The following is a 26,910-nucleotide window of genomic DNA, read 5'->3' as shown; positions in this document are numbered from 1 at the left end:
TCAATCGCCGCGCCTAGCGGCTTTATGTCCCTTCGCTTTGCTCTGTGAACAGCGGCATCTAAAGGGGCGGGACCAGGATCCGGTGCCTTGGCGAAAGCTGAATCCTTATTGGAGAATGTGGCCAGGTAGGAGGGAACCGAGAGCCCGGGGCCCGGATCCTAATTGGCCAGCCGGAGCAAAGGATGTGGAGCAGAGGGCGGAGTTCGCTGCCCATCAATCGGGGAGTGAATTGGGATTGCCGCGGGAGGCGGCGGCGGCGGTTCCGGTGGTTGGTCGTTTTTTCCGCCGCTGTCCGCAGCAGCTCCGGCTTCTCCATGGCCGCTGCGGTCGCTGGCGAGGTTCTCCCTGCCGGGCCGGTAGTGAGGAAGGCGGTGGCCGTGGAGGGCAGGCTCGGAGGCTTAGGACCCCCGCCTCCTTGCGGGGAAGGAGCCGAAATGGCAACGCCGGCCGCGCAGGTAGGAAGGCGAGGACGCCCGGCTCCCCCTCCCCTTTTTTCCCCTCTCCCCCCCGCGACTTCTGCTGGCTGCAGAGGAATCCCTTTGCTGCAAAGGGGGCGAAAGGCTTCCCTTCTTCCGCCGCCGCTTGCTCTCCATCCCTTCTCTTCCCGTGGAGAAGCCGCTTCTCCGTCTGCCCCTTCACTCTTGTCCTCCGTTCATGCCCGAGGCTAAGGCCTCCGTTTGTCTCTGAGATGATGGGGCGGAGGGTACTCGGGCTGCCCGGATTGGGACCTCTCGATTTCGTCTGTAGGCTTCCACGCCTTGCTTGGGAGGTTTCCTTGGGGAGGAGAGAAAGGCCAGGCTTTTCTCCCAGTATTTTAATTTTGTTACTCCGAAGGAGGACAAGCAAGCCGTGTTCTACTGAACCCAGTCATTCCCCTGGTCCTCAAAAGGGGGGCATCGACCACCCCTAAAAGGAGGGGTTTTCTCATTTCCTGCCCTCTGCCAACTCGGGAATGAGAGCCTTTTTTCCGCTAGTTAGGTCAGTAATTATGATAATCATCAAGCACTCTGGATGTAAAGGGTGTTGCTCCTCCACCAGGTTCAGTTACTTCGTTGCGTATATCGTGAAAGCTCTTTTCTAAATGAACATTGGGGCTAAGAAAACGTTGGAGGGTGGATAAAGTGCGCCCTGTTGATCTGAGGTTTCAGCCTGTTTGCTGGAAAATAAGGTTATCTTAGTAGGTTACCTCTAATATTGGAAAGAATAGGTCCTTCAATACCACTTGTTAGGAAGCATAAGCAAAAATTATGCTCATATCCTGCTTGGGATATACCATTGGTCTCTAAATAACCTTAGTTTGAATCTCACATGAAGGACTTTTTTTTACAGTCCTCCATGAATAACCCCTGTGGATCAACACAGGTTCAATTGCATTTAGAATCCCTTTTTTAAAAAAACCTAAAATGTTCTCACTCCTCCTGTCACTGATATACTTTGGACAAGAATGCAACTGGCATTTACAGTTCCTTTATATTTAGTATTTCTATTTTAGTTCCTTTTGTTTTCCTTTGAAATGAGTGGACAGAGGAATATTCTCTCCTGTCCAAGAATAGTTAAACCTATCTTCTTTATTACTAATATTTTATTCTTGAAAACTTTTAGGAAATGTTATTGGGTTAGTGTGGGTAATGTTTAGACTTTCTATTAAATTCAAAGATTTTGCGAACACTAATTTTAGATTGGTGTTCAGGACATTTTTTCATGGTTTAATTGGCTGTTCAACACCCAAAGTAGATGCTTACATTTTCTAATTGTTAATATCCAGATTGTTTTTACTTTTGTAAACATTTCTGACATTTGTTCTCTTGATACAACTTTTGCACAACATGTTACCAACTACTTTTGTTGAAAGATTACCACACATATTTGGCTTTAGTGTTAATGTCAATAATTTGTGCAAAATGATCAATGCAGAGAAGTTTATTTGCTATAATTATTTCTTTTCAAAGGAGAAATCATAGTTTGAAAAACTATGATTGAATCCTTTTAAATGACGGTTAGAAATTGGTTCAGGAATTGGCAGTATATTATTGAACTTGGTTGTTGAAAGGATTGGCCTGGTTAAATACTTGAATGGGATATGTAGTAGACTAAGATGGGTTTTTTTAAAAAAACTAAGAGATGAAGGCTCAACGTTTCTATTGGTTTGACATAAGACTTCCAAAAACGTCTGTAATATGTCAAACTGTAGCCACATTTCATTGTTGAGTATGCCTTTGATTCTGGAGAGCTTCATTTGGGAATAATAATAGCACAAGAGGACTGAATTTAAACATAAAATAATTCTACTTTATATTTTACTGTTGTTAGTTCTTGCTACATGGCTAATTTACAGTTAAGCATTTGTCCAAACACAGAAGTACTAAGTCCGGCCATTTTTAACCATGGTATGTTGTGATGTCCTCTGCATTTTGTAATGGTTGAAAGCAGTGTTTATAAACCATGCCGCTTCATGTTTTACTAAGTGAAGGTGATTGGTAATATATCTTAATAAGTTATAAAAAAAAAGGTTCAACTTCAATTGAAATAAATGGTGTTGTACATACATGGTCTAATACAGGGGTGGCGAACAAGTTCGACAAAAAGAGCCAAAATTTTAAACTGTGAGAGTCAGAGAGCCACACCACGCGCTCCCTTTCGGCGCTAAACCCGGAAGTACGGTCTTGCCCCGCCCCTGGCGACGCGACGACGCTTGCCTGCGCTCCACCAGCTCGGCTGGGAACGGAGACGTTTCCTCAGCGGAGCGGAGCGCCTGAAAGGGACGCAGGCTCAGCCTGCCAGGCTGCCACCACTCCACTGAAGACATTGCTGAGCAGAGAAACGTCTCCGTTCCCAGCCGAGCTGGTGGAGCGCAGGCAAACGTCGTCGCGTCGCCAGGGGCGGGGCAAGACCGTACTTCCGGGTTTAGCGCCAAAAGGGAGCGCGCGATCTGGGTTTAGCGCCGAAAGGGACAAAATCCAAACTTGGCAAAGAGCCACAGTATACAAAATAATGATAAGAGGCAAAGAGCCACATTCATTTTGGCCGGGAGCCGCATGCGGCTCGAGAGCCGCGTGTTCGCCACCCCTGGTCTAATATATGAATATTCATTTAAATAGAGATACTTGTTACATTTAAATAGAGAAACCTATTACTTTGTATCTAAATACTAGCAATTGATTTTGGAAATGTTAAATTTTAATATCTTCTATTCTATTCTCTTCTATCTTGGTATGAACATTCAAGCAGCCTGCCTGGCTGAAAATATGATGATTATAGCACATTTGGTTGTGGTTTACCTTGTTATTGTACTAATTCATTCCTCAGATATCCTTTATCCACAACCAGATCTATTGAATATTTGTAGCTTTAGATGGAAAATTATAAACAAGTTGTAAACTGAACTTGAAAAGAGCAAACCACTCTTACATTAAAAACATAAGCATGCCGAGAGAGTTACAGAAGTTGAGTGTAAACTGAAGGTTACTTAAACCTTTTAACAGAAATTGAACATTGGTGTACCCTATATACCATCAAGGACCAGTGGAAATCTTTCTAATATTAATAGACGTTTGATTTTAGCTAGTTAAAGCTCAATGTTTTAGCTTAAACAAAGGGGAATTGTTTCCAAGCAATGTCTGTCAAAAGAAAGAAGAATTAATCTATTCATGGGTATAGACTTTTGTTCAGTAGCATACACTGAAAAAACAACTATTGAAAAGAATTGTAATTCTGGTTGCTGGACATGGTTAACTAATTGTAAAAATCTTTGTCAGACGGCTACCAATATAGTGGATGATTATTGAAAACAATCCTAGATCAGGATGTTTTCTTCAGCTCTATTTTATTTAGAAATCCTTAGCTTGATTTTTTTTTAAATGGTAGAATTGTCTTATAACTGAGCTAGTTATGATGTAAACCAGAGTTTCTTAATCCTTCTGTGTTCACAATCCTTCTGAAAATCTAATGAAAGTTGAGGACACACATGTTCAGGAAAATATAAATAAATTTATATGCACAATTTATGTTAAACTGTAAATGAATGGTATTTCCTTGTCATCTTAACATCAAGTGCCTATAAGTTAAATATATCAGTTGGGCATTTAAAAATCAGTGAGCTTTTGAAAAATTTAGTTTTACTTTGACATTCACATTGACTTGATTGAGTAACAAATGTTCTTAATGGCCAGGTACTTTTCTTTAACTTTTATCAACAGGTAAGAGTTTGAGACATCATAACATGGCAGTGATAATTATATATCTAGTAAAGGGGTATCAAACTTACATCGTCACAGCGTTTGTCACATGATGTATTGGGACTTCCCCCCCCTTTGCTAAACTGGGTGTGGGCATGGCCAGCACATAACACATCCGGCCCAGAGGTAGGAGTTTGATAGCTTGCATCGTCACAGCATTTGTCACATGATGTATTGGGACTTTTTCCCCCCTTTGCTAAACTGGGTGTGGGCATGGCCAGCACATAACACATCCGGCCCAGAGGTAGTTTGATAGCTTGCATCATCACAGCGTTTGTCACATGATGTATTGGGACTTCCCCCCCTTTGCTAAACTGCGTGTGGGCATGGCCAGCACATAACACATCCGGCCCAGAGGCAGGAGTTTGATAGCTCTGATCTGGTATATTCTATACTTTGGAGTAAAACAGTGCATTAATAATTTAATTAGATATAAATACAAAATTTCCCTAAATATGTTTTTCAAAGTAATAGGAAAGAAATTGAAGAAACAATGAATTGTTTGGTTTTCTTGCTGTTGTTTTGGGTCCGGTTCATAACCTCTCTGAGGATCATTCATGGTTTCCCAATAGTCCATGTACCAAATTTAAGAACTGCTGGTGTAAAAAAACATTGCTTTCTAGCCTCTGCTAACACTAATGAATTATAACAGAGACTAGAAAGCTAAGAGTGAATGATTACTTGGAATCTGTCTTCAGATATACTTAAATTTTAATGATTAACTTGTTTATTATGGAGTTTTAGAATCATGGCTCAAGTTGAACTGAAAATGGGATCAGGGATCTTTTATGAAGTATGATTTGTCTCTGGTAAACAAGCATTTTAGGGGGGGAAAAATCAAATACCACAATATAAAATGTGAGGTTTTATTTCCAGTATTGGTCATATGCTTACTATATTGTCGTTCATGTTTTCTGCTACTTGTCTGAAGTCTCATTAGTCTAAAAACATAAGCTAAATAGAAATTGGTTCCAATTCATCTCTACATTGTTATTAGAACTTTATCCCACCTTTTTATATATAGCCCAACATAACAAACGTACTAAATACTCCTGCATCTTGTTTCCCTATAGAAACAACACTTTGAGGTAGGTTGGGCTGAGAGGGAGTGACTGGTCCAAAGTCACCCAGCTGGCTTCATAGGCTTCATGGATTAAGAAGAAAACGCTTGCTTTTCAATAATTTTTAGAGAAATGTTTTATATGGTGATCCACCATAATCACAATTGTTATATGACTATAGTTAAATAGTATTAATATTTGAATTGGAGTGCCTTCTCTTATAAAATAACTAACATTATAGCTTTGGGATATGATTATGTAGTCTATTGCAACAAAATTAATATTGTTTAATACTATTATTTAAATTATACTTAATTGGAACAGAAATCAAATTCCCACATATTCTAATTGCTTAATAATGGCAAAAGAAAAACCAAACCCACAGGCTCAAAACCCACATTCAGAATCCACTGTGTAATATTGTAGACCTTGTTTGTTATTCTCAAGTGCTTCACTGAAGTCTGTTGAAGATAGGGTTATAAGAGGATGAGATCTTATGCATATGAAATTTGTCTTTCCCAATCTTAGCACCTTCATACTATTTCTTTTTCATCCTGTGTTTTTTCATGGACTTGCTCTTAATTGAGCAGTACAGTTGAGCAAACTATTGGATCTTGGATTTGCTTTATAAATTTAACTTTCTGGATTTCACACGAATACCGTGACAAACAGCAAACAGTTTTGTGTCATCATTAGATCAGAAAGGACTGACTAATGTTAATGAAATTTTTCTCTATTACTCAGACTTCTTGTCTAGCCACAAATGATTTCACTGTTTGGGAGCCAGCAAGCCCATTCTGGTTTCTCCTGGATGCTCCAAGAAAATGTAGATGTATATTAAAGATTGAAATATATAAAAGGGGGAATGCAGTAGAAGCCTGATAAGGATATTTTTCCTTATTTCCCTAATGAAAGGCAATCAGACTCTGTTCTAGGATTAATAATACACAAAAATTAAGTATACAAATGCTTTTAAGAGCTCCCGCCCTCACGTACTTTACTTTTTACTTCCTTGATGTAACAAAAAAGAGCCTCTCTGCCTAGGAGACAGTTTCAAGGAATATAAACATCTGAGTAAACATCACTCTCACTAAAGCACGTATAGAGAGAGATACATTTCTTGGTTTTAACACAAGGAGGCCCTTGAACAGAACGTTCCAAAATGGAGCTCTTATAGTCAGGTTTGTATATATTGGAACGATGGTAAAGTTTTTTGTCATTTGATCTGTCAGCCGATCAATTTTTTCAAGTGCAGGGTTTCTTTTGGAGGGGATCAACCAAATATTCATTCATTGGTTGCAACAGGATAGTTGCCCAAGACTGATGGTATAGGCTGCGTGAAAGTGACTGGCCCAAAGTCACCCTGCCAGCTTTCATGCTTAAGGCATGACTTGAACTCAATCTCCTGGTTTCTAGCCTTAATTACTAGACTAAACTAGCTCTCTAGATTATAAATTACATTAAATTAAAACTTACATATTACCAACATTAAAATGGAGATTCAGTTAAATAAATTCAATCAAAATAGATCATGCCAGACTAATCTTATTGCATTCTTTGATAATGTGACAAAATTAGTGGACCAGAGGAATGCCGTTGATATAGTTTACTTGGATTTCAGTAAGGCTTTTGATAAGGTAGACCATAACCTACTACTAGATAAAGTAGAAGAATGTGGGTTAGACAGCATCACCACTAGATGGATTGGTAACTGGCTGACCAACCGCACTCAACGTGTAGTTCTCAATGGAACTGCATCTACATGGAGGGAAGTATGCAGTGGAGTACCCCAAGGCTCTGTTTTAGGCCCAGTACTCTTCAACATCTTCATCAATGATTTGGATGAGGGAATAAATGGGGAACTCATCAAATTTGCAGATGATACCAAGCTGGCAGGAATAGCTAACACTCCAGAAGATAGGCTAAAGATTCAGAAGGATCTTGACAAACTTGAACATTGGGCACTATCTAATAAAATGAAATTCAATGGTGAAAAGAGTAAGGTTCTACATTTAGGCAACAAAAACGGAATGCACAGGTACAGTATAGGTGATATCTTACTCAGTAGTAGTAACTGTGAAAGGGATCTTGGAGTCCTAGTGGACAACCATTTAAATATGAGCCAGCAGTGTGCAGCAGCTGCCAAAAAAGCCAACACAGTTCTAGGCTGCATCAACAGAGGGATAGAATCAAGATCACGTGAAGTGTTAATACCACTTTATAATGCCTTGGTAAGGCCACACTTGGAATACTGCATTCAGTTCTGGTCGCCACGATGTAAAAAAGATGTGGAGACTCTAGAAAGAGTGCAGAGAAGAGCAACAAAGATGATTAGGGGACTGGAGACTAAAACATATGAAGAACGGTTGCAGGAACTGGGTATGTTTAGCTTAAGAGAAAGAAGGACTAGGGGAGACATGATAGCATTATTCCAATATCTCAGAGGTTGCCACAAAGAAGAGGGAGTCAAACTATTCTCCAAAGCACCTGAGGGTAGAACAAGAAGCAATGGGTGGAAACTAATCAAGGAGAGAAGCAAATTAGAACTGAGGAGAAATTTCCTGACAGTTAGAACAATTAATCAGTGGAACAGCTTGCCTCCAGAAGTTGTGAATGCCCCAACACTGGAAGTCTTTAAGAAGATGTTGGATAGCTATTTGTCTGAAACGGTATAGGGTTTCCTGCCTAGGCAGGGGGTTGGACTAGAAGACCTCCAAGGTCCCTTCCAACTCTACTATTGTATTATTGTATTATTGTATTGTAGTATATAGAAGATAAAAAGAATGCTTAAAGATACAAGAGTAAGCTTTGAAATGGAAAATGAGAAAGGAGTTGGAAAATCGATAATCATGAAGTTAAATCTAAACATGGAAGCATACTTTTGTAGCACCTCTAACATTATTTGTGACCTAATATCCAAGTTTCAGAGACAATCTTCTCACCTTAAATCTAAGATATTTAACACAAAAGTTTTCTACATGGGTATTTCATTAGAAAGAGGTGTTGTGAGAAAATTTGGGGGTCCTTGTATAGTACACACACCATTGGCTCTACAAATCAAGAAAAATATGGACATGTCTTGTAGGACCCTATCAAATTTACCTTGCATAATTACAGAGGGCAAAACATTCAAACAGATTAAAGAAAAGTCACTTTGGTGCCTTGAGAACAAATCACTAAAAATAGGATGGGATGAAAATTTTAGTTGAATTTCTGATTGCACAAGAGTTCTGCTAATGTAATTGTTTATCAGTATCCTGTGGACATGTTTTATAAAGTCTGACTTTGTGTATGTAACAGATGCCATAAGAAATTAAAAGGCTGCAACCGTTGATTTTGATTCCAGGAAAATTGTATGCCTGAAGTGATGTTGATCAAATAGAGCTAAGGGGGCTAGACCTTATGGACAATATATCACCTTAAGTCAATCACACAATCTGCTTTGTAAGATTGTGACTTCTAGAGAAGAAAAAACTTTATAATAAATCTTTCATTCATTTATTTTCAGAGATGTTTTGTGTCAAATGTCCTTGGGTATTTCAACCGACCTTAAGAAAACTGTTTTTGTGTAGTTTTCACATCTGAAGATAAAACCTTTGATTTAGGACTGAAATGTCTAGCTTTTTCCAAAGTCTTGTCATTTGGGATATACTCAAAGACAAATTCAAGATCAATAAAAGCAGCATGAAGAGCCCCATAAAGGTTGCCACAGTATTTTTCTGCCAGCTGTTGAAATTCAGGCATTGGTCAGTTTTAGACTTGCCAGTTCTAACCCTAGCCTATTTGTGGGTTTTTCTTAGACTGGGAATTGTAATTGTGGGTCTTTTGAAATGATAGCAGGGAATCGATGGCAAAAGAAAAGGGCTGCTAAAATTTGTGGCCATCAGTGAATATTAATTTTGAAAAGTTCTACAGGGATAACATCCCATCCCATAGCTTTGTCTAATTTAATCAGTGCTTCTAATTCAGGGGTGTCAAATTCAAGGCCAGGGGGCGGATCGGGTGATTAGATCTGACCCTTGGGGCCGCCCTGGAAACAGTGAAGGACCAGCTCGCAGTGCCTCTGCCAGCAAAAACGGAGCTCATGAGAGCTGCAGGCCACCCTCCCAAGCTCCGTTTTCACTGGCAGAGCTTGCAGGAGGCTTTCGCAGGCAAAAATGGAGCTTGGGAGCCTGTTTTCGCTGGCAAAGCGCTCAGACTGCCACAGGCGCCCCCAATACAAGTGATGTTGAGCTAGCCACACCCACCCCAGGCCCCCCTGTTCAAACACAACTCTGATGTAGCCCTCAATGAAATCGAGTTTGACACCCCTGCTACAATTTCTTAAACTATCATTATAATGCAGGCCAAACTGGGTGATTAAGGGGTACAAGGTTCTAGGGCAGTGGTTTCCAAAGTGGACGGTACACCTCTCTGGGGGGCGGTGGGATGATTTAGGGGGGCACTAGGAGGCAAGGGGGGCAGCAGGAGGGCGCTAAGAGGCAAGGGGGGGAGTTCCGGTTCCGGCGGCGGCGGCGACGGGCAGCTCTTTGCCCGCTCTGGCTCCCCGGTGGGCTTCCCCACTCCTTGGGGGGCACAGGACACCCCGCAGAGGGGTCCTGCCGGAGGGGCGGCATCGCAGGGGTCTCCTGCAGCGGCGGCGGCCGGCGGGAGGTCTCTCGCGCGCCCAAGGCACCGGGGAGCAAGATCGGAGGGCGCTTCGCGTTTCTGCGCCTCGCGCCTCGCTAAAGCCGACCGGAGAATGCAACAATAGAAGGACGCAGCTGCGGTGCGGTGAGGTTGCTTCTCTCTTCACTCCCTATTCTGCACGAAGGATTATTCAGCTTTCTTTAAAACAACTTTCGGAGCAAGTTGGAGGCGCGGCTGGAGGGAGGGGGGTTTCCCCCCCCCCCTTGGACAAGCGGTGAGGAACAATTTTGCTCTCAGCCCCCGGGGGAGGAGGAGGGGGGAGAGCCAACGAATGAAGCCTCACCCAGGTTGAGATGATTTTCTTTTCAATTTAATTTTATATATTACTGTGATTTGAGGACTTCTGGAACTTTTTTAAAAACTTTGTTATGCCTCTGTGCCCAAAACTGGCAGGGCAAGATGGCACACTTCCGTTGTCTTTATGAACTGTGAAACCTGACTCCACCTTTAAAATTCAGGCTTCCGGTCCTTGTCTCCGTGTCTCCCAGAGGAAACTCTTGTGGATTGGTATTTTTTGAACTTTCTAGGGGAAACTTTTCATCTATTGCCAGACTTATTAGAGAGATTCTCTTCTGCCTGGTTCTCCTGCTCCCGGAATTCACCTGGCTACCCTTCTTTTCTAACTGTTTATCTTATATATGGACTGAACTTTTAACGTTATAAAGGATGGCATCCAAAAGACCACCTCCTGGAAAACCTGGCTTTGCCACGTCTGCTCCAACATCTGCAACATCCAGTCCAGCCACACAGTCAAAGATAACAGAACTGATGCAACCCAAGACTACAGAGATGGACTTTCAACAAATGCTTCAACAAATTTTACAGGGCCAGGAGGAAATCAAGAAACAGCTAAGGGAAATGAAAGATGAAATTAAAGAAAATCAAGCCCAAATTTATAAGAACTCACAAAGACTGAACCTTGTGGAAGGGGGGGGGGGTGGAGGAGGTGAAGGGGGTGGTAGAAGCTGTGCAGAAAGGGAACAAAGATCTTGACATCCAACAGATGAAATTAGAATTTGAGAGAATGTCCTATTATCTTAGATTTCAAAATGTTATAGAAGAAGATGGGGAAAACATAAGGGACATCATGACAAACATCCTGGCTGACTACACACACAAAGAAAAACAACAGATGGGGTGGGATATAGACCTGGTTTATAGAGTGAACTCAGCTTATGCTAGAACACACAATGTACCCAGGGAGGTTCACATTAAATTTCTTAGAAAAAGCACAAGAGATGAAATTCTGGGTGTACAAAGGGGGCAAGCATTGACATATCATGATATGGAGATAACCATTCTGAAGCAGATCCCTAAGAAGATTAGAGAAAAAAGGAAGAATTATTCGCAATTAGCGAATAAATTATACCAGAAAGGGGTGTGGTTTAGATGGTTGATGCCTGAAGGTATGCTGATATTCTGGGAGGAGACAAGAATCAGAATCAATTCACCCATAGAGGCGCAGGCCTTTATGGAAAAAAATAAAACACTCCTAGAGAAAACACCAGACATTACAACGGACACGCAGGACACGGGAGGGGCCAGAGCTCTGCCAGTGGAGGGAGATGGGGCAATAGCAAGAAGACTCAGATCACAAAAATAAACAAGAAAATCATATTATTATAAATTGACCGAAAGTGATAATGGAATTATACTTGGATTTTATACTGTAATGTTTAATCTGATTGAATTTAGTAATAGAACTAATATGCTGATTGTAATCAATTATATACCAATGCATTATATATAAATGTATACTATGGGTATGGAGGGAGGGGCGCCTTTCACATTTTGCAACTGCCAAAATTTGTAGACCTGTCCATTTACCCTTTTCCCTATAAATGTTGAAAACCCAATAAAATTTTATTATTAAAAAAAAAAAAGAGGCAAGGGGGGCAGCAGGGAGATGCTAAGGGACAACCCGAAGGGGACATTCTCCCAGTGGCGTCTCAGGCACCTTTCTCTCTTGCCGCGCAAGGAAGCAAAGCCAAATTTGTTTATTTAACCTCCCACTCCAATCTCCCCCACCCTACTACATTAAGAAATTTTAAGCACGCAGGCCATGTGAGCGAGCAGGCGTGTGAGGCTCCTCGATGATCTGAGGGGAGTGGGAGGTGCCAAACTGCGGCCAGCCATCCTCACTCCCTCGCGGCTAAGTGCCTGAGATGCCGCTGGGAGAATGTCTCCTTCGGGTTGCCGGGACCGCAAATTTCAAGGGAAAACGCAGTTGCTGGAATCGATGCGCCTGCAACTTAATGCTCTCCATGAAGCCTGCATTACCAGGAGCAGCAACAGCAGGAGCAGCATGCACCACTGCCACCCCTGGTGTCCAGCATCATCCTCAGGAGCCTCGAGTTGCTGCCATTTGCATGTCTCTCCCGAGCTTCTCTTGGGAAATGAGATGGCAGGCACCCCGCTGGCAGATCCTCTGGGTGAAAGGCGAGTGAAGGGTGCAGTGACGGGAGAGGCTGGCCGTCCCCAAAGCCAGCTCTCGAGGAAGGAGGCAGAGATGAGGCCCAGGGCTCACTTCCCTTCCTCCTTCCTCCAAGAGCTGATAATGATTTAAGCAGGATTCAAATAGAAGATGTTTTAAATATAAACTAATTAATGTTTATTAAAATAATGCTTCTCTAAGTATCAGAACACAAGTCTTGAGAACCAGTGTGGTGTAATGGTTCAGGTATTAAGCTATGACTGGGAGACTAGCACCATGTGACCTTTAGACCATAAAGATTCACTATGAATTAACTACCCTGTGCAGCAAGTAACCTTATCAAAAATTATTGGAGGTGTGACAATTATTTATACCAACTTGGAGGAAAGGCAGAATATTAATCAATATTCAAAAATACTACTGTAAGGGTTTACTTTTTTCACATATCCTCTCAATTAAATGTTTGTTTAAATTTGTTTTAAAAAAAAGAAAAAGAAAAGGTAAATCTTCTTTGTGTCTTATATCAGAACAATTGATAGTTGTTCCAAATGACTAGATTTATGTGCTAAGTACTTATGGGACTAAGAATTTACAGGAGTTATGAAGTAGATGCTTCCTGTATTTATGTGTCACAAAACATAACACACCAACTAGCTGGCCACGTTAGTTCTTCAAGTCCCCTTGCTTCTTTCTTTGTACTTATTTGGTGGAGCAGTATGCTTGCAGGTACAAGACAGTGGCTAGATATCAACATGGTGATACTAGGCTAAAGTAGAATCATTGTGCATGAAACAGCAAAAGCCACCAAATGACCAACCAATTCAACAAAACAAATAAGATAAACACCAAGTAAAATTATTTACAAGGCTGGAATAAATCAAATCAAAAAGTCTGAAAGTGTATTCACTTATTTATTTAGCAAATGTATATAGCTGTCTACCCAGAAAAGTCTGGGTGATGAACAGAAAAAGAAGAATAATCAAATGGTAGAAATCTATGAAAAAGAAACTGAGTCAACCCCCCCCCCCAAAAAAAAAAGAAAAGATCACATCCATATCAAATGTACGGTATCTACAGCCATGGCAGTACTCTATTAACATTCTGACCATAAGGCCTAGGGAGAAAAATGTCAGATCTTCACAGCCCTTTTGAAGGCCCACAGGGTTGAGATTATCTGTATCTCATTAGGAGGCTGGTCCATGAGGAAGGCACCCTGACAGAGAAGGCATGCTTCCTGGGGTCCACCAGGTGACACTGCTTCCCCAGTGGGATCTGGTGAATATCTAGCCTACCCTATCTGATAGGGTGAGCAGAAACCATCTGGGAGAAATGGTTCCACAAATTAGTGCTTGGCAGATTTCTTGACACGCTTTCTTCATCAAAACTCCACAATATAAGTTTTCTCCAGTCTGATTAAAGTCAGGAGAGAATGAAACGGAACTGTGAAAGAGAAATGTAATCTACATTTATGATGTGGTACTTTAGCTGTCTTAGTTCCAAGCAGCAGCAGCACTTCTAAATTACTCCAGTAGTTTTTGCATAATTTTCAAATTAATTATATTGATCTACGGTAGTATCAGTGGGATTCCAAAAAATTTACTACCAGTTCTGTGGGAGGGGCTTGGTGGGAGTGGCAGGGGGAAGGATACTGTACAATTTTCATTCCCTCCCCACTCCAGGGGAAGGTTACTGCAAAATCCCCACTTCCTCCTGATCAGCTGAGACTCGGGAGGCAGAGAATAGATGGGGGCGGGGCCAGTCAGAGGTGGTATTTATTGGCTCTCCGAACTACTTAAAATTTCCGCTATGGGTTCTCCAGAACTGGTCTGAACCTGCTAAATACCACTTCTGGGTTGTATGAATTATATTAACTTAGTTACTCTCTAAGAGAAACCAGTTTTTACTTGTGTTTTTTTTTTAGTTTAATGCTACAAGCAGAAAGTGTGAATATGTGGATGTTTTTTTGAAGAAGGCTTTAGAACATTCATAATATTAATTCTGCTGTAAACTACAATGAGCTGTCCTGAGTGTTTGGTAAGGATAAAATGTGTGACTTACATTCAAATTATAGTGGCTTGTCTTTGGAAAAGCAATTCACATTCTCTGAGTATTTTACAATTTTTGCAGTCAAATGTTCGTAAGGATTATTGGGGAAATCCGCGTGATTATCTGAAAAGAAATGCTTCTTCCCAAAATAAATGTAAAAAGAAATAACCCTTGGTTATTTGTTATACTGTTTCTTTCTTATTTTGTCTGTAGTAGCAATTTAGTCTTGAACTAGAACAATTATGTTCCAATCTTGTGAACAGCTTATTTTGGCATCAATTACAAAGAAGGGAGAAAACCATTGCTGTTTTAAGTACTATGTTGTCTTTTACAGGTGATTCCTTAACTTTCCTGATCACTGTCTCCAAATACTTTCTAAATGAACATTCCTGTTACTCTCAAATTGCTGGAGATGGCAAGTCCAGCCATCAGCCCTGACTCTTCTTCCCATGAAGCACTTTCTTCTGTCAACTCTATGCCTGCATGTTCCCCTACTTCCGATTCTGAGAACCTGAGCCCAGATGAGTTGGAACTGTTAGCCAAGTTGGAAGAACAAAACAGGTAGGACATTCTGAAGATCCAGTACCTCTCTGATACTGACTGAAAGCCAGAGGATATAAATAGTTTAATATTTAAACATTTGTCAAATGTTCCAGTTAAGTAAGGCCACACTTGGAATACTGCATTCAGTTTTGGTCACCATGATGTAAAAAAGATGCTGAGACTCTAGAAAGAGTGCAGAGAACAGCAACAAAGATGATTAGGGGATTCGAGGCTAAAACATGTGAATGGTTGCAGGAACTGGGTATGTCTAGTTTAATAGAAAGAAGGACTAGGGAGACATGATAGCAGTGTTCCAATATCTTTGTGGGGCTGCCACAAAGAAGAGGGAGTCAAACTATTCTCCAAAGCACCTGAGGGCAGAACAAGAAGCAATGGGTAGAAACTAATCAAGGAGAGAAGCAACTTAGAACTAAGGAGAAATTTCCTGACAGTTAGAACAATTAACCAGTGGAACAACTTGTCTCCAGAAGTTGTGAATGCCTCAACACTGGAAGTCTTTAAGAAGATGTTGGATAATCATTTCTTTGAAGTGGTGTAGGGTTTACTGCCTGAGCAGTGGGTTGGACTAGAAGACCTTCAAGGTCCCTTCCAACTCTGTTATTCTATTCTAAATGCTAAATAGATCTTTATTACCCAAAGAACAACAATCATAGATGACAAAAAGTTCTGATTCTTCCCTGTAATTTATCTGAAAATATTGTTACTGGGCATTAAAAAAATAACAGCTTCATTATTAACTCTTTATTTTCAATATCTTTTTCTTGGATAAGTTATTTTACCATACATAACGGGTGTCAAACTCACCACATCACGTTGCCATCACGTGAGCTGGAGTGGGCGTGGCCTGTGTATGATGCATCTGGCCCACAGGCCTCCAGTTTGACACCTCTGCCATACATCTTAATTAATATTGGATGGCTAACAAACAATACATTAAAAACCTGTATTAATAAAAATGATATAAAAATGTATAATGCCATTAAAATAAGGACAATCATCATATTATAACCAAGGTGCTTTAAAATGGCTCACAAGTCAACAATTCTATTGGGCTCCTGTTAATATCCTGGTTGTAAAGCCTAAAAAAACAGCTGGGTCTTCATAGGCTTCTAGAAAGCCAATACAGTTGAGACTGCTGTGTTCCAAGGCCAGGAGCAACAACAGAGGAGACATACGTCTAAGTTTCATAAGACATTGTCTCAGAAAGTGGACCTGGAGCATTCTCTCCCCCAGCAAATCTGATACCCAGGGCTGCCACAAGTGGGTGTGCAGGTTGTACATATGGCAACAAATTTAAGTTTTTAAAGCCAGTTCAGCTTCTACTCCTTAAATAGGAAGATACTGAAAACTTCAAGGATGTGATGACAAATGTGGGAGAGAATGAGGAACATGAGGGCATATATCTCTCAAGCAATAATGCACGTGCCAGCAGGGTTGGTAGGGAGTGCTCATTTTCCAGGGAGATGTTAAGAAGTGTCAGGTTGGGTGTGCTGCTGTTGAATCAGACCCCCTTCTTTTCCTCCTTGCTCTTCATCTCCCTAGTTCCTCAATTACGCCCAGGAGCCAATGCAACTTTGTAGCAGTGATGTTGCATTGGTGAATATTGTGGTGCCAAAATTGTATGTGCCACTGCATGAGAGACTCTAAATTGTGCACCAGTTCTATCTAAGAGAGTGCTACCCATTCAGATCCAAAGATGGAGAATCTGCAGTTCCAAGGGACCCAAAAAACCCACAGTCATACAGTCTTGCTAAGACTGAGTTACAGCCTGTTCTTCCCAGCCAGTCTTTCATTGCATCCAGGCACTGGATAAAAACCTTATGGCAACACTCGTACAACCTGCACAAGAGATATATAACTGCAAAGCATAAATTCTGAGGATAATTCACCCCATGGCAATAGATAACTTCGCTTAGTGACTTCATGTAAATGATGAATAGGAACAGGGAGAGTTGAGCACTGTGGCACCTCACATATCAAAGGTCTAGGGCTAGACCTATCCTTTTCCCATCTGTACCACCTGGGACTGGCCTCCAAAGGAGAACCACTGCAGAACTCTGCCTCACTTTTCTCAATTTCCTGAGCCAGTGCAGAATAATACCCCAATCAATGTCATTGTCAATATTGAAAGCTTTCAAAAGAATCAGAAGGTTCAGGATTGATCCACCACTCTATTATTACCTATCTAGTATGATCAGTGCCATCTGAGTAATACAGCCTGACCTGAAACCCAACTGGATACAGCCAGATACTCTACTTCCTAAAAAGGGAAGGTTGAAAACTGGATAAAAACTATCCAGTATAGTTGGCTACAAGGAGGACTTCTTCAGGAAGACACAAATCACCGCTTCTTTCAGAACAAATGGAACCATCCCTTCCCATGCCTCTGTCAGTTTCACAGGGCTTCTCCAGCCAGAGTTCACCTCTAAGCAAATTTGAGTAACTTGATCTGTCAGATGTCTAGAATAATCCTCAAGTGATCTTACAAGGGCCTCCGCCTTACCAATAAAGGAACTAGTTATCCAAAAGGGCTGCTGCTCAGCTCTCTACAGATTCAATAAGAGCAAAGAAGTATTTCCCCCCCCCCCACTTTTAATGGTAAAAGGTAAACCATGTTCTCATCTACTTGGTTTGGATCACACTTAATTTTCCTCCAGTGGTGCTCGAGGTATATCTTGTGTCCTTTCAGCCCCTGGGGTACTTGTGAAAACCAAGGTCCAGAATCACAGGGTCTGCCCAGATGTGATCCAATTTAAGACTGTTGTTGCTTATTCACTCCAGGCTACATCTAAAGCCATGCAACCAAGCTTCAACAAAACCATGAAGTTCCCTCTGGAATGTTTTCATGTTAATCAGTTGCCTGGAACAGATCAAATCAAATCAGGCCCTCCTTTTGCACAGTGGTGAATAGCTGCAGAGAACCCCCAAGGCTGATGGAGAGTTGTAGATAGTAAGGAAGATGACCTTGATGAAGGTATGCAGGAATCATTAGCTAGGCAAAATGGGCTGAAACATTTTAAGTTCAGAGCAACAAGATAGTATTTGGAAGTGGCCAAGGCAGACATTTTCCTAATTTAGGGGACGTCACATTCAGACTTGGAAGGTTCTATTATTATACCCAGTCTCAATAATAGTTCTAGTCTTCCTGGGGAGTTGTTTTCTTAGTCTGGGCTAATTAGTGGGGTTGACAGGAGTGATCTATCCATGATCCTGATATCAACATATCACAATAGCAGATCACATTACAACTGCTATGGAACAAAAACTGGACTTCGTTTTTATGCTGCCAGAGATTTAATAGCTGTGCCTCAACCCTATCTCTGGAATCATAGTTGGTGCTATACCTGCAACCTAGAATGGCATATTTTGGAGAGGGAACTCACCCACCCACTGATGTTCAGCTAAGTTTTGGTAATATATATCAGGTCAGCCCTCCCATTTATAACCAGCAGTTTCATTTCGTGATTAACTTTAATCATGTGTAACAATCTCTGCAGAGAATGAACACTCTTATTAATGATTAAAAGTCATTTTATAGTCTCCTTGAGCTTTCTATCGCATTCAGCTTCAGTACCTCCAGAATATCAAAAGATAGCCAGAGGTGCAATTTGGTAATATTTTAGTTAGGATTGACTACTTCTCATTCACAAAATCAAATGATACTTGTTCCAAAGAAATTAAATGTTTTCCCTTGTATTAATTATTGTATTTCCCATGAGATAGATGTTAAAGCATAAATGCTAAATCAGACATGGAAAGAATAGGGATGGATGAATGATTACCTATTTATTAATATTTTATTTTATATATTGTATATTAGTGTTGCTCAAGCTCCATCCAAACTAAGAATAGAATTTGGCTTATATAGATCCAAATCCAGTACCGAGCCAGCTATTAGTGGGAATCCTAGTTTGAGTTTGCCTTCATTTAATTGGTATGCCTGGATTTGACAGTTGCTTAAAACATGCAAACGAGTAAACATCCTTTGGTTAGCTTATTTCTATTAATACCTTATTTGATTGCTATATGATTGTGTTGTGGCAATGTAACATCAAATGCTTTATTGTAGTGAAAAATCTTATATAATGAAAGTAGTGAGAATCTGAATAAACAAAATCATTTTGTTTTCCAGTAGTGTGGAGGGAGGGGTCACAGCAGGGTTATCGCAGCCTGATTGGTCCATTTGACTGAGAGAAAGCTTCTTAACCTTCGGCTTCTCCCGTTGGTTCCCAGTTTCCTCTCAGTCAAGGTCCAAGACTCAGGTTTGGTTCCTAGTTAGAGAGTTTTTATAGCTATTTTAGTATTGGATTTAGTAAAAATTGAACATTCTAAATTTACAGATTTTTTTATAGTTGGTCTGCCTTGCAGGGCTGTTGTTACTGCCCTCGGAAGGCTGAGAGACAGGGGGGGGGGCGTTCCATGCCTTCCCTCTCCCAAGGGGATCGCCCGGACTGATGCCTGGAGTCTCGGGCGTGCTGGGCGATCCTGTTACCTTCTTTTGCTGCCTAGTTTGCAGCGACACGTGTAAATTGACTGGAGCCGCAGCGCGCTGGGATTTTTCGGCGCGAAAGCGGCAGATCGGCTTCTTTTCAAGTCGCCTTAATCCTGGGGCCGGTTGCAGCTCGCGGCAGAGGCGCGGAAGAGTTTTTATTGCCTACGGGGTTTTTTAGGCTCCCTCAGTGAGTGCTGGCTAGGATCGGGGCGGCGAGCTTGCGAGCGGCCGCCCAGAGGCTCAGGAAGCGTCAGTTGAGGTCGGCGGCCATTTTTTTGGGCGCGCTTTGTCGGAGGACCGCCCAAAGAAGCCGGCGGCCATTTTGACACACGTGGCTGGGCCTGCAGCACGTAGAGGCCGGAGGAACGTGTTGGGGCGAGTGGCAGCATCGCAGGGAACCCGGAGCAGGCGTTTCTCACCGGCTAAAGGGCTGTGGCTGCTTATTTCCCTGGTTTTTCGGTCTGTTCACCTGGAGCACGTGAGTGGGGCGATGGCGGAGAGATCAGAGTCCCAGCAGGCCACGCCATCTCAGGCGGGCGAAGATAGGGCGGATCCCACCCCCACAGTTAGGCCTCGAGCTCCTCGGCCTTGCGCGGAGGAAAGGCCTTCAAGGGCTCTGCAGAGAGATGAGCTCAGGCGATCCAGGGCCATTGAAAAAGTTATTGAAAGGGCTGAGAAAAGGCAGGCCCGGGATCCTGGGCCTAGATCCAGATCTCCACGTCCTTTGGCTTCCTGCCCTTCTCCTCCTGTGGCCAGGGGGTTTAGCCCTTCATCTTCATCTGCCTCCTCATGTAGATCTGATAGGAGTCAGGGGCGGGGGGATCCTCGTTCTCCTTCTCCTTCCCGGGGGACTAGAGGGGCAGATAGGGAGGACCCACTGGAGGGTACCTCTGCAGGCCCGAGTAGGGGCAGTAAACGTAGCAGGGGCCATGTGGCACCAGATTATGATTCAGAGGGCGATGAGGAGGATCTGGAACACCTCCCTGAGAACCTCAAAAGGCTTATTTCCGCGGCCATCTCTAGGGGCATAGCCCAAAGGGACAGGCCGTATCATCATAGTAGGCTTACTCCTTTTGGTAGATCTAGGTCTAGGGCTTCCTCCCCCTCCCTCATGAGTGAAGTCTCCTCAAGGGGGGAGGCAAGGAGGGATGATTGGGGGTTTTCGGAGGAGGAGGATGCGGCCCCCGAGCCGCCTCGTTCCTCAAACCTGTTCCTCCAGGCCATGTTCAAACCTTTGCTTAAAAAGGCTAGGAGGACCACCAAAGTGGGCACTGGGGACCCCACAGTCCCGCCGCCCACTGATCCAGACATGGTCATGTTCTCAGCGACAGCCACCAATAAGGAGGAGATCCCTGCTCCTCCCCTGTTTTTGGAGGTAGCTACTAGTCAGTGGGCCCGTCCTTCTAACTTTTCCCCGCCTGGCAGCAACGACCGTCGCGCCTATAACATGGAAAAGTCGTTTGTGCAGGCTATTCAGCTTCCGAGTATAGATCAGCCCATAGCAGCTTTAGTCTCATCTTCCCCGGTGGTTTCGGGGGACGCGGCAGACAAGCTTAAACCAGAGGACAAGAGGGCGGAGCTCACTTTACGTAAAAATTTCAAGGCCTCAGCATGGGCGGTGCGGGCGGCGGCTGCCGCCTCGTACTTCAACCGTACAACGGTTATGTGGCTTCGCCAGCTTCAGGATCGTATTCCGATCCAAGATGAGCGGGTACACCAGGATTTGGCTAAAATAATGGCAGCGTGTCAGTATTCGGCTGATGCGACCCTAGACGCTGTTAGATTTGGTTCAAGTGCTTTGGCCACCTCTGTGGCCTCTCGTAGACTCCTGTGGCTCAGGAACTGGCAGATGGACTATAAGGCCAAGTGGGATCTAGTAGCTGCCCCCTTTGAGGGTCCAAATTTGTTCGGGGCTTCCTTAGACCCGTTTTTGGTGGAAAACAAAGATAAAAAGAAGGTTATGCCTACATCCACCAAGAAGGCGGAGTCCCGTAGTCATCCCTATCGCAGGCCCCAGTTCAGGTCTTATGACAGGGATCAGGACCAGCGATACCAACCGTACAGGCAGGACAGGTCATTCAATAGGCAGAGTTTTCAGGACCGTTCTAGGTATCAGCCGCAGTCCAAGCGGCCCTTTCGTGGGGGGGGCGGCCGCCCCTTCCGCAGAGGGAAATGACTCGAACCCGAGTCATCCCATCGGAGGCCGCCTGGCACTGTATGCGGACGAGTGGGATCAGATCACGTCAGATGGTTGGGTCAGGGCGACCGTTCGCCACGGCCTAAGGTTAGAATTCCTCTCCAAACCCCCAAGTTTTTTCAAAGTTTTTCCCCCGGCTCGGGATCCGAAGCGGCGTCACCTCATGGACCTCGCAGTCGCCCATCTTCTAGAAATCAGGGCGGTGGAGGTCGTTCCGGAGCCGGAGAGGGGTCTGGGCTTCTACTCCCACCTGTTCGTAGTTCCAAAATCCTCGGGGGGTTGGAGGGCGATCCTCAACCTGAAACGCCTGAACCGCTACCTAGTATACAGGCGGTTCAAGATGGCGTCCCTGAAATCCATTTTGCAGGGCATTCGGAAGGGGGATTACTTGGCCTCAGTAGATTTGACGGAGGCCTATCTCCATGTCCCCATCCTTCAGTCTCACCGGCGTTATCTCAGGTTCTCTCACCGGGGCGGGCATTACCAGTACCGGGCTCTCCCGTTTGGTCTGGCCTCAGCTCCACGGACGTTCTCCAAAGTCCTGGCAGCACTGGCGGCTTACCTGCGTTCCGTTCCGGTGAGACTTCAGTGCTACTTGGACGACGTCCTGGTTCAGGCAGGGTCCCTATCCAGAGCCAAGTCGGATCTTCGGCTGACGATCCGTTGGCTTCAGGCGTTGGGGTTTTCCGTGAACTTTCCCAAGAGCCACCTGTCCCCATCCAGGCAGATCCTACACCTAGGGACAGTGATAGACTCAGAGTCAGGGAGGGTCCGCCTGTCTCCAGAACGCTTGTCCAGCCTACGCCAGCTGGTCTCCTCCGTACAAAAAAGACGGTCTGTTTCCATCCTGACCTTGTCTCAACTCCTGGGGAAGATGGTCTCTTGCATAGGGATAGTGCCCTGGGCCCGGCTCCACCTGCGACCTCTCCAGTGGGCCTTAATCCCAGTCCAGAGAAGGATGATGAGCAACTCCTTGCGGCCAGTTCCTCTACCGGTGGAGGTGAGGCTCTCGTTTCGGTGGTGGTTGTCCCCAGCGCTGCAACAGGGGGCCTGTTTTTGGGAGCCCGAGAGAGTCACAGTGACGACGGATGCCAGCCTCTTCGGCTGGGGGGCCTGATGGACTCCGACATGACCCAGGGACGTTGGTCTGCCTCGGATCTCCGCCACAACATCAATTGGCTGGAGCTGAAAGCCGCCAGACTTGCCCTCAGGACTTTTCGTCATCACTTGCGGGGGCGCCATGTTCTCCTGCTCACGGACAATGTGGCGGCGAAGGCCCATGTCAATCGCCAAGGGGGCACCCACTCCCGCGCTCTCTGGCGGGAGGCACAGTTGTTGGGCCTATGGGCGGAGAGGCATTTGGCCTCGATCGTAGCGGAACACATCTCGGGAGTGTCGAATCTCCAGGCGGATTGGCTGAGCCGCACGACTCTGGACGAGGGCGAGTGGCAACTGGGCACGGAGCTGTTCCGGAAGATCTGCATCAGATTCGGCTTGCCGCTGGTGGACCTGTTTGCCTCACCCGAGAACGCCCAGCTGCCGCGTTTCTTCACCCGTTTCCAGACTCCCTCGGCGGAAGGAGCGGACGCCCTCAGGAGCCGGTGGCCTCCGGGCCTTCTTTATGCATTTCCTCCCCTTCCCCTCATTCCCCGAACGATAAGGAAGGTAGTCACAGAGAGGGCTCTCGTTATCCTGCTAGCCCCGTATTGGCCGAGGAGACCATGGTTCGCGGACCTGGTCCAGCTGTCGGTCGTAGATCCATGGAGGATTCCCCCAGGGGAGGTCGTTCTGCGTCAGGGTACCGTGGATCACCCAGAGCCACAGTGGCTTCATCTGACCGCTTGGCTCTTGAACGGGGGATTTTGAGGGGGCGGAGGCTATCATCGGGAGTCATAGCCACCTTAGAGGCGTCTAGGAGGCCTTCCACGGTTAGGATTTACAACGCCACGTGGAAGGCGTTTGCAAAATGGTGTGTTCCACTGGGGTTGGATCCCTCTAGGGCTACCGTCCCGGATGTGTTGGAATTCCTCCAGAAGGGTTTGGAGGACGGCTTGTCGCATAATACTCTCCGGCGACAGGTGGCGGCCTTGGCCACCATTTTGGGGGGGGAAGGTTCTCCGACTCTTTCCCGTTCCCCCCTGATTAAGCGTTTTCTGAAAGGGGCGGCTAATATCCGTCCACCTCCGGTTCATAGATTTCCGACCTGGGATCTGACCTTGGTTCTCCAGGCTCTGACGGGCTCCCCGTTCGAGCCACTTAGGACAATACATATGCGTCTGCTTACCCTTAAGGTGGTGTTTTTGGTGGCCATTACATCGGCCAGGCGCATTTCAGAGTTGGGGGCCCTTTCTTCCCGCAGTGACCTGTGTGTAATTCACCAGGACAGGGTGGTCCTTCGTTTAGATCCTTCGTTCATTCCGAAAGTGAATTCACAGTTTCACAGGGCACAGGAAGTCGTGCTCCCGAATTTCTGTCCCAACCCTTCGAGGGAGCAGGAGTTAGTGTGGCGTAAGCTAGATGTCCGCCGGGCGGTTCGCATATACTTAAAGCGAACGGAGAGCATTAGGAGGACCGAGGCGTTGTTTGTTTCTTTTCACCCAGGCTCGTTAGGACGCAAGGTGTCTTCTTCCACCATAGGACGGTGGATAAGGTTGGCCATAGTTGAGGCTTATGGGGCTTCCGGGAAGCCCCCCCCATCAGGGATCACTGCTCACTCCACCCGCAGTGCCGCTACTTCTGCGGCCTGGGCCACCAGGGCGCCCTTAGAGGATATTTGTAGGGCGGCTGCCTGGGCTTCCCCCACGCCTTTTATTAGGCATTATCGTTTGGATGTTTATGCCTCGGCTGAGGCATCATTTGGCCGGAGGGTCCTTCAGAGGGTGGTGGCCGATTCTTCACCTGGGACCCAGTCTGCCCGCCCAGGGACGTAGCGTGGGTATGTCCCTGCTGTGACCCCTCCCTCCACACTACTGGAAAAAGAACGTTGGTCTTACCTGAACGTTTTTTTCTGGAGATGTGGAGGGAGGGGTCACATTCCCGCCCTAGTTAGTTAGACAGGGTCCGGGAGGTGTAGAATCGGGAGGCCCCGGGGGGGCTTGCCCTTGTTTGTGTTTAATTTACAGGTGCTGACCGTGACATTGCGGAAACTGGGAACCAACGGGAGAAGCCGAAGGTTAAGAAGCTTTCTCTCAGTCAAATGGACCAATCAGGCTGCGATAACCCTGCTGTGACCCCTCCCTCCACATCTCCAGAAAAAAACGTTCAGGTAAGACCAACGTTCTCTCTATGCTGTGAACTAGTACTGTACAGACTGTACAGTACTATAAATGTATACAATTTGGCTAAAAGGTGAAAGAATCCTTTCAGACTGGTACATGGTACAACCTTGTACAAAATGCAATTGAAAACGAATTGTAAAAAATAACTGAATTCAGTTTGTTTTAATTTTATTTATTCAATTTCTTTCACTGCCCATCTCAGCCAAGTGACTCTGGGTGACTTAGAATTCTAAAACTATAAAACTGATAAAACAATTAAAAACAGTAAAATAATAAAAATATCCAAAGATAAATACATACAGCAGCAAGATAGTTAATCAACCAACAATAAAGCAAAAAAAGTGGGACTCTTAATTTTCTTGTTTTGTCACAGAATACAGTTTCCATTCATCTTAAACTAGTAAAGCCAGAATGCAGTCTAAAGATAGAGATGTTTTTCTATAGCTTTGATTTTAAATATATATTAAAATTCTTTTATAACAAAGAAGTATGCCATGTTCTGTCATATTCTCTATCCTGCTCCTCAAACAGAATAATTTGCATAAATTACAAATTTGTGCATGTAACCTTCCATTCCTCTTCAGAGATGGAAGAGTTTCTGATGAATATTCAACATTACAAGAGAATTTTCAACATGTTGATTGGCAATCCTAATCTCTACAAGTGTCATAATGCCTCAGTTGAAATGTTTGAAGAAGCTTGTTTACGTGGAAGTTTCATTATGCCCTAGAACATTTGTTGCATTCTAACCTAGTTATGTAACTGGTAAAGTGACAAGTAATATTTTTTTTTACATTTTTCAAGGCTTTTGGAAGCTGATTCAAAGTCATTACGCTCTATGAATGGCTCACGAAGGAATAGTGGGTCATCTTTGGTATCCAGTTCTTCAGCGTCATCCAATCTGAGCCATCTTGAAGAAGATACCTGGATCTTATGGGGAAGGATTGTCAATGAATGGGAAGAATGGCGGAAAAGAAAAGAGAAGTTACTCAAGGTGAGGAAAGCAATTGCCTTTCTAGTGATAGACGTATTTTATAAGACTTGTAAGTCATAGACATGTTTATATTTGTTATATGTGATATACTTGCATCTTATCCAATCATTCCTTTTTTATTCTGTATTTCTAAATTATATTTATGGACTTGGACAAACAAGGCAGAGAGAAACAAAATTCTTTTTATGTAAGAATAAACTATTACATGAATACTAGCTCTTTGCAACAAATGCATGTAAAATGGTGATGCAAGAACTCTGTAAAGTTGAGGGTAGGAACTAGAGGAAAAACAAATTGTTTTCTAAAAGCCAGCTGGCTAAGGTATTGAATGTTTATTTTATGGTTTCAGATATTCCAGAAGAACCTCAGGATAAGTATGAAGACCTTAATTTAGAGACACTTTATTAAGATACCTTCTTGATGTGTTGTAATTTTGGATGCAATGACAGCATTGTACCCAGTATTACTCTTAGTTTATGTCAGGGGTTTAAAATTGACCATATCCCTTTATAGAAATATGGAAAATAAATGAAGTGTGAACCAGCTTTGCATAATATCACTTAGAGTATCTTGTAGTCTTTTTTTCTCCATTGCTTAGGAACTCATAAGGAAAGGAATCCCTCACCATTTCCGAGCAATTGTTTGGCAGCTTTTGTGCAGTGCCACAGACATGCCAGTGAAGAATCAATATTCAGAGTTGCTGAAAATGTCTTCTCCTTGTGAAAAGTTAATCAGAAGAGACATTGCTAGAACATACCCTGAACATGAGTTCTTCAAGGGGCAAGACAGTCTGGGACAGGAGGTTCTCTTCAATGTTATGAAGGCAAGTTTACGACAATATCTTTTTTGTCAGAATTACTGTGTTTCCTCAACAAGGTCTTATTTTCTTTTGACCCCCTGAAATAAGCACTGGCCTTATT

The 26,910-nt window shown here is 43.9% G+C and overlaps 1 protein-coding gene across 5 annotated transcripts in view; it reads left to right on the top strand.

Moving 5' to 3' along the window:
* The window catches only part of EVI5L (ecotropic viral integration site 5 like), a 60,905-nt gene continuing 33,995 nt past the window's right edge, over positions 1–26,910 (top strand). For 3 of the 5 annotated variants that reach the window (XM_081966952.1, XM_081966951.1, XM_081966948.1), the window contains exons 1-4: positions 202–455; positions 14,800–15,026; positions 25,801–25,990; positions 26,589–26,813. In XM_081966952.1, the coding sequence (XP_081823078.1) occupies positions 14,845–15,026; positions 25,801–25,990; positions 26,589–26,813 (597 nt within the window). In that variant the 5' untranslated portion in view covers positions 202–455; positions 14,800–14,844. Of the gene's footprint in view, positions 126–201; positions 456–1,090; positions 1,169–14,799; positions 15,027–25,800; positions 25,991–26,588; positions 26,814–26,910 lie in introns of those variants that run through there. The other 2 variants (XM_081966949.1, XM_081966950.1) reach the window with 2 other exon arrangements.

The sequence above is a fragment of the Natrix helvetica genome (assembly GCF_964273705.1).
Source record: "Natrix helvetica genome assembly, chromosome: 1".
Taxonomy (NCBI): Eukaryota; Metazoa; Chordata; class Lepidosauria; order Squamata; family Natricidae; genus Natrix; species Natrix helvetica.
This window is presented reverse-complemented; position numbering and strand designations above follow the sequence as displayed.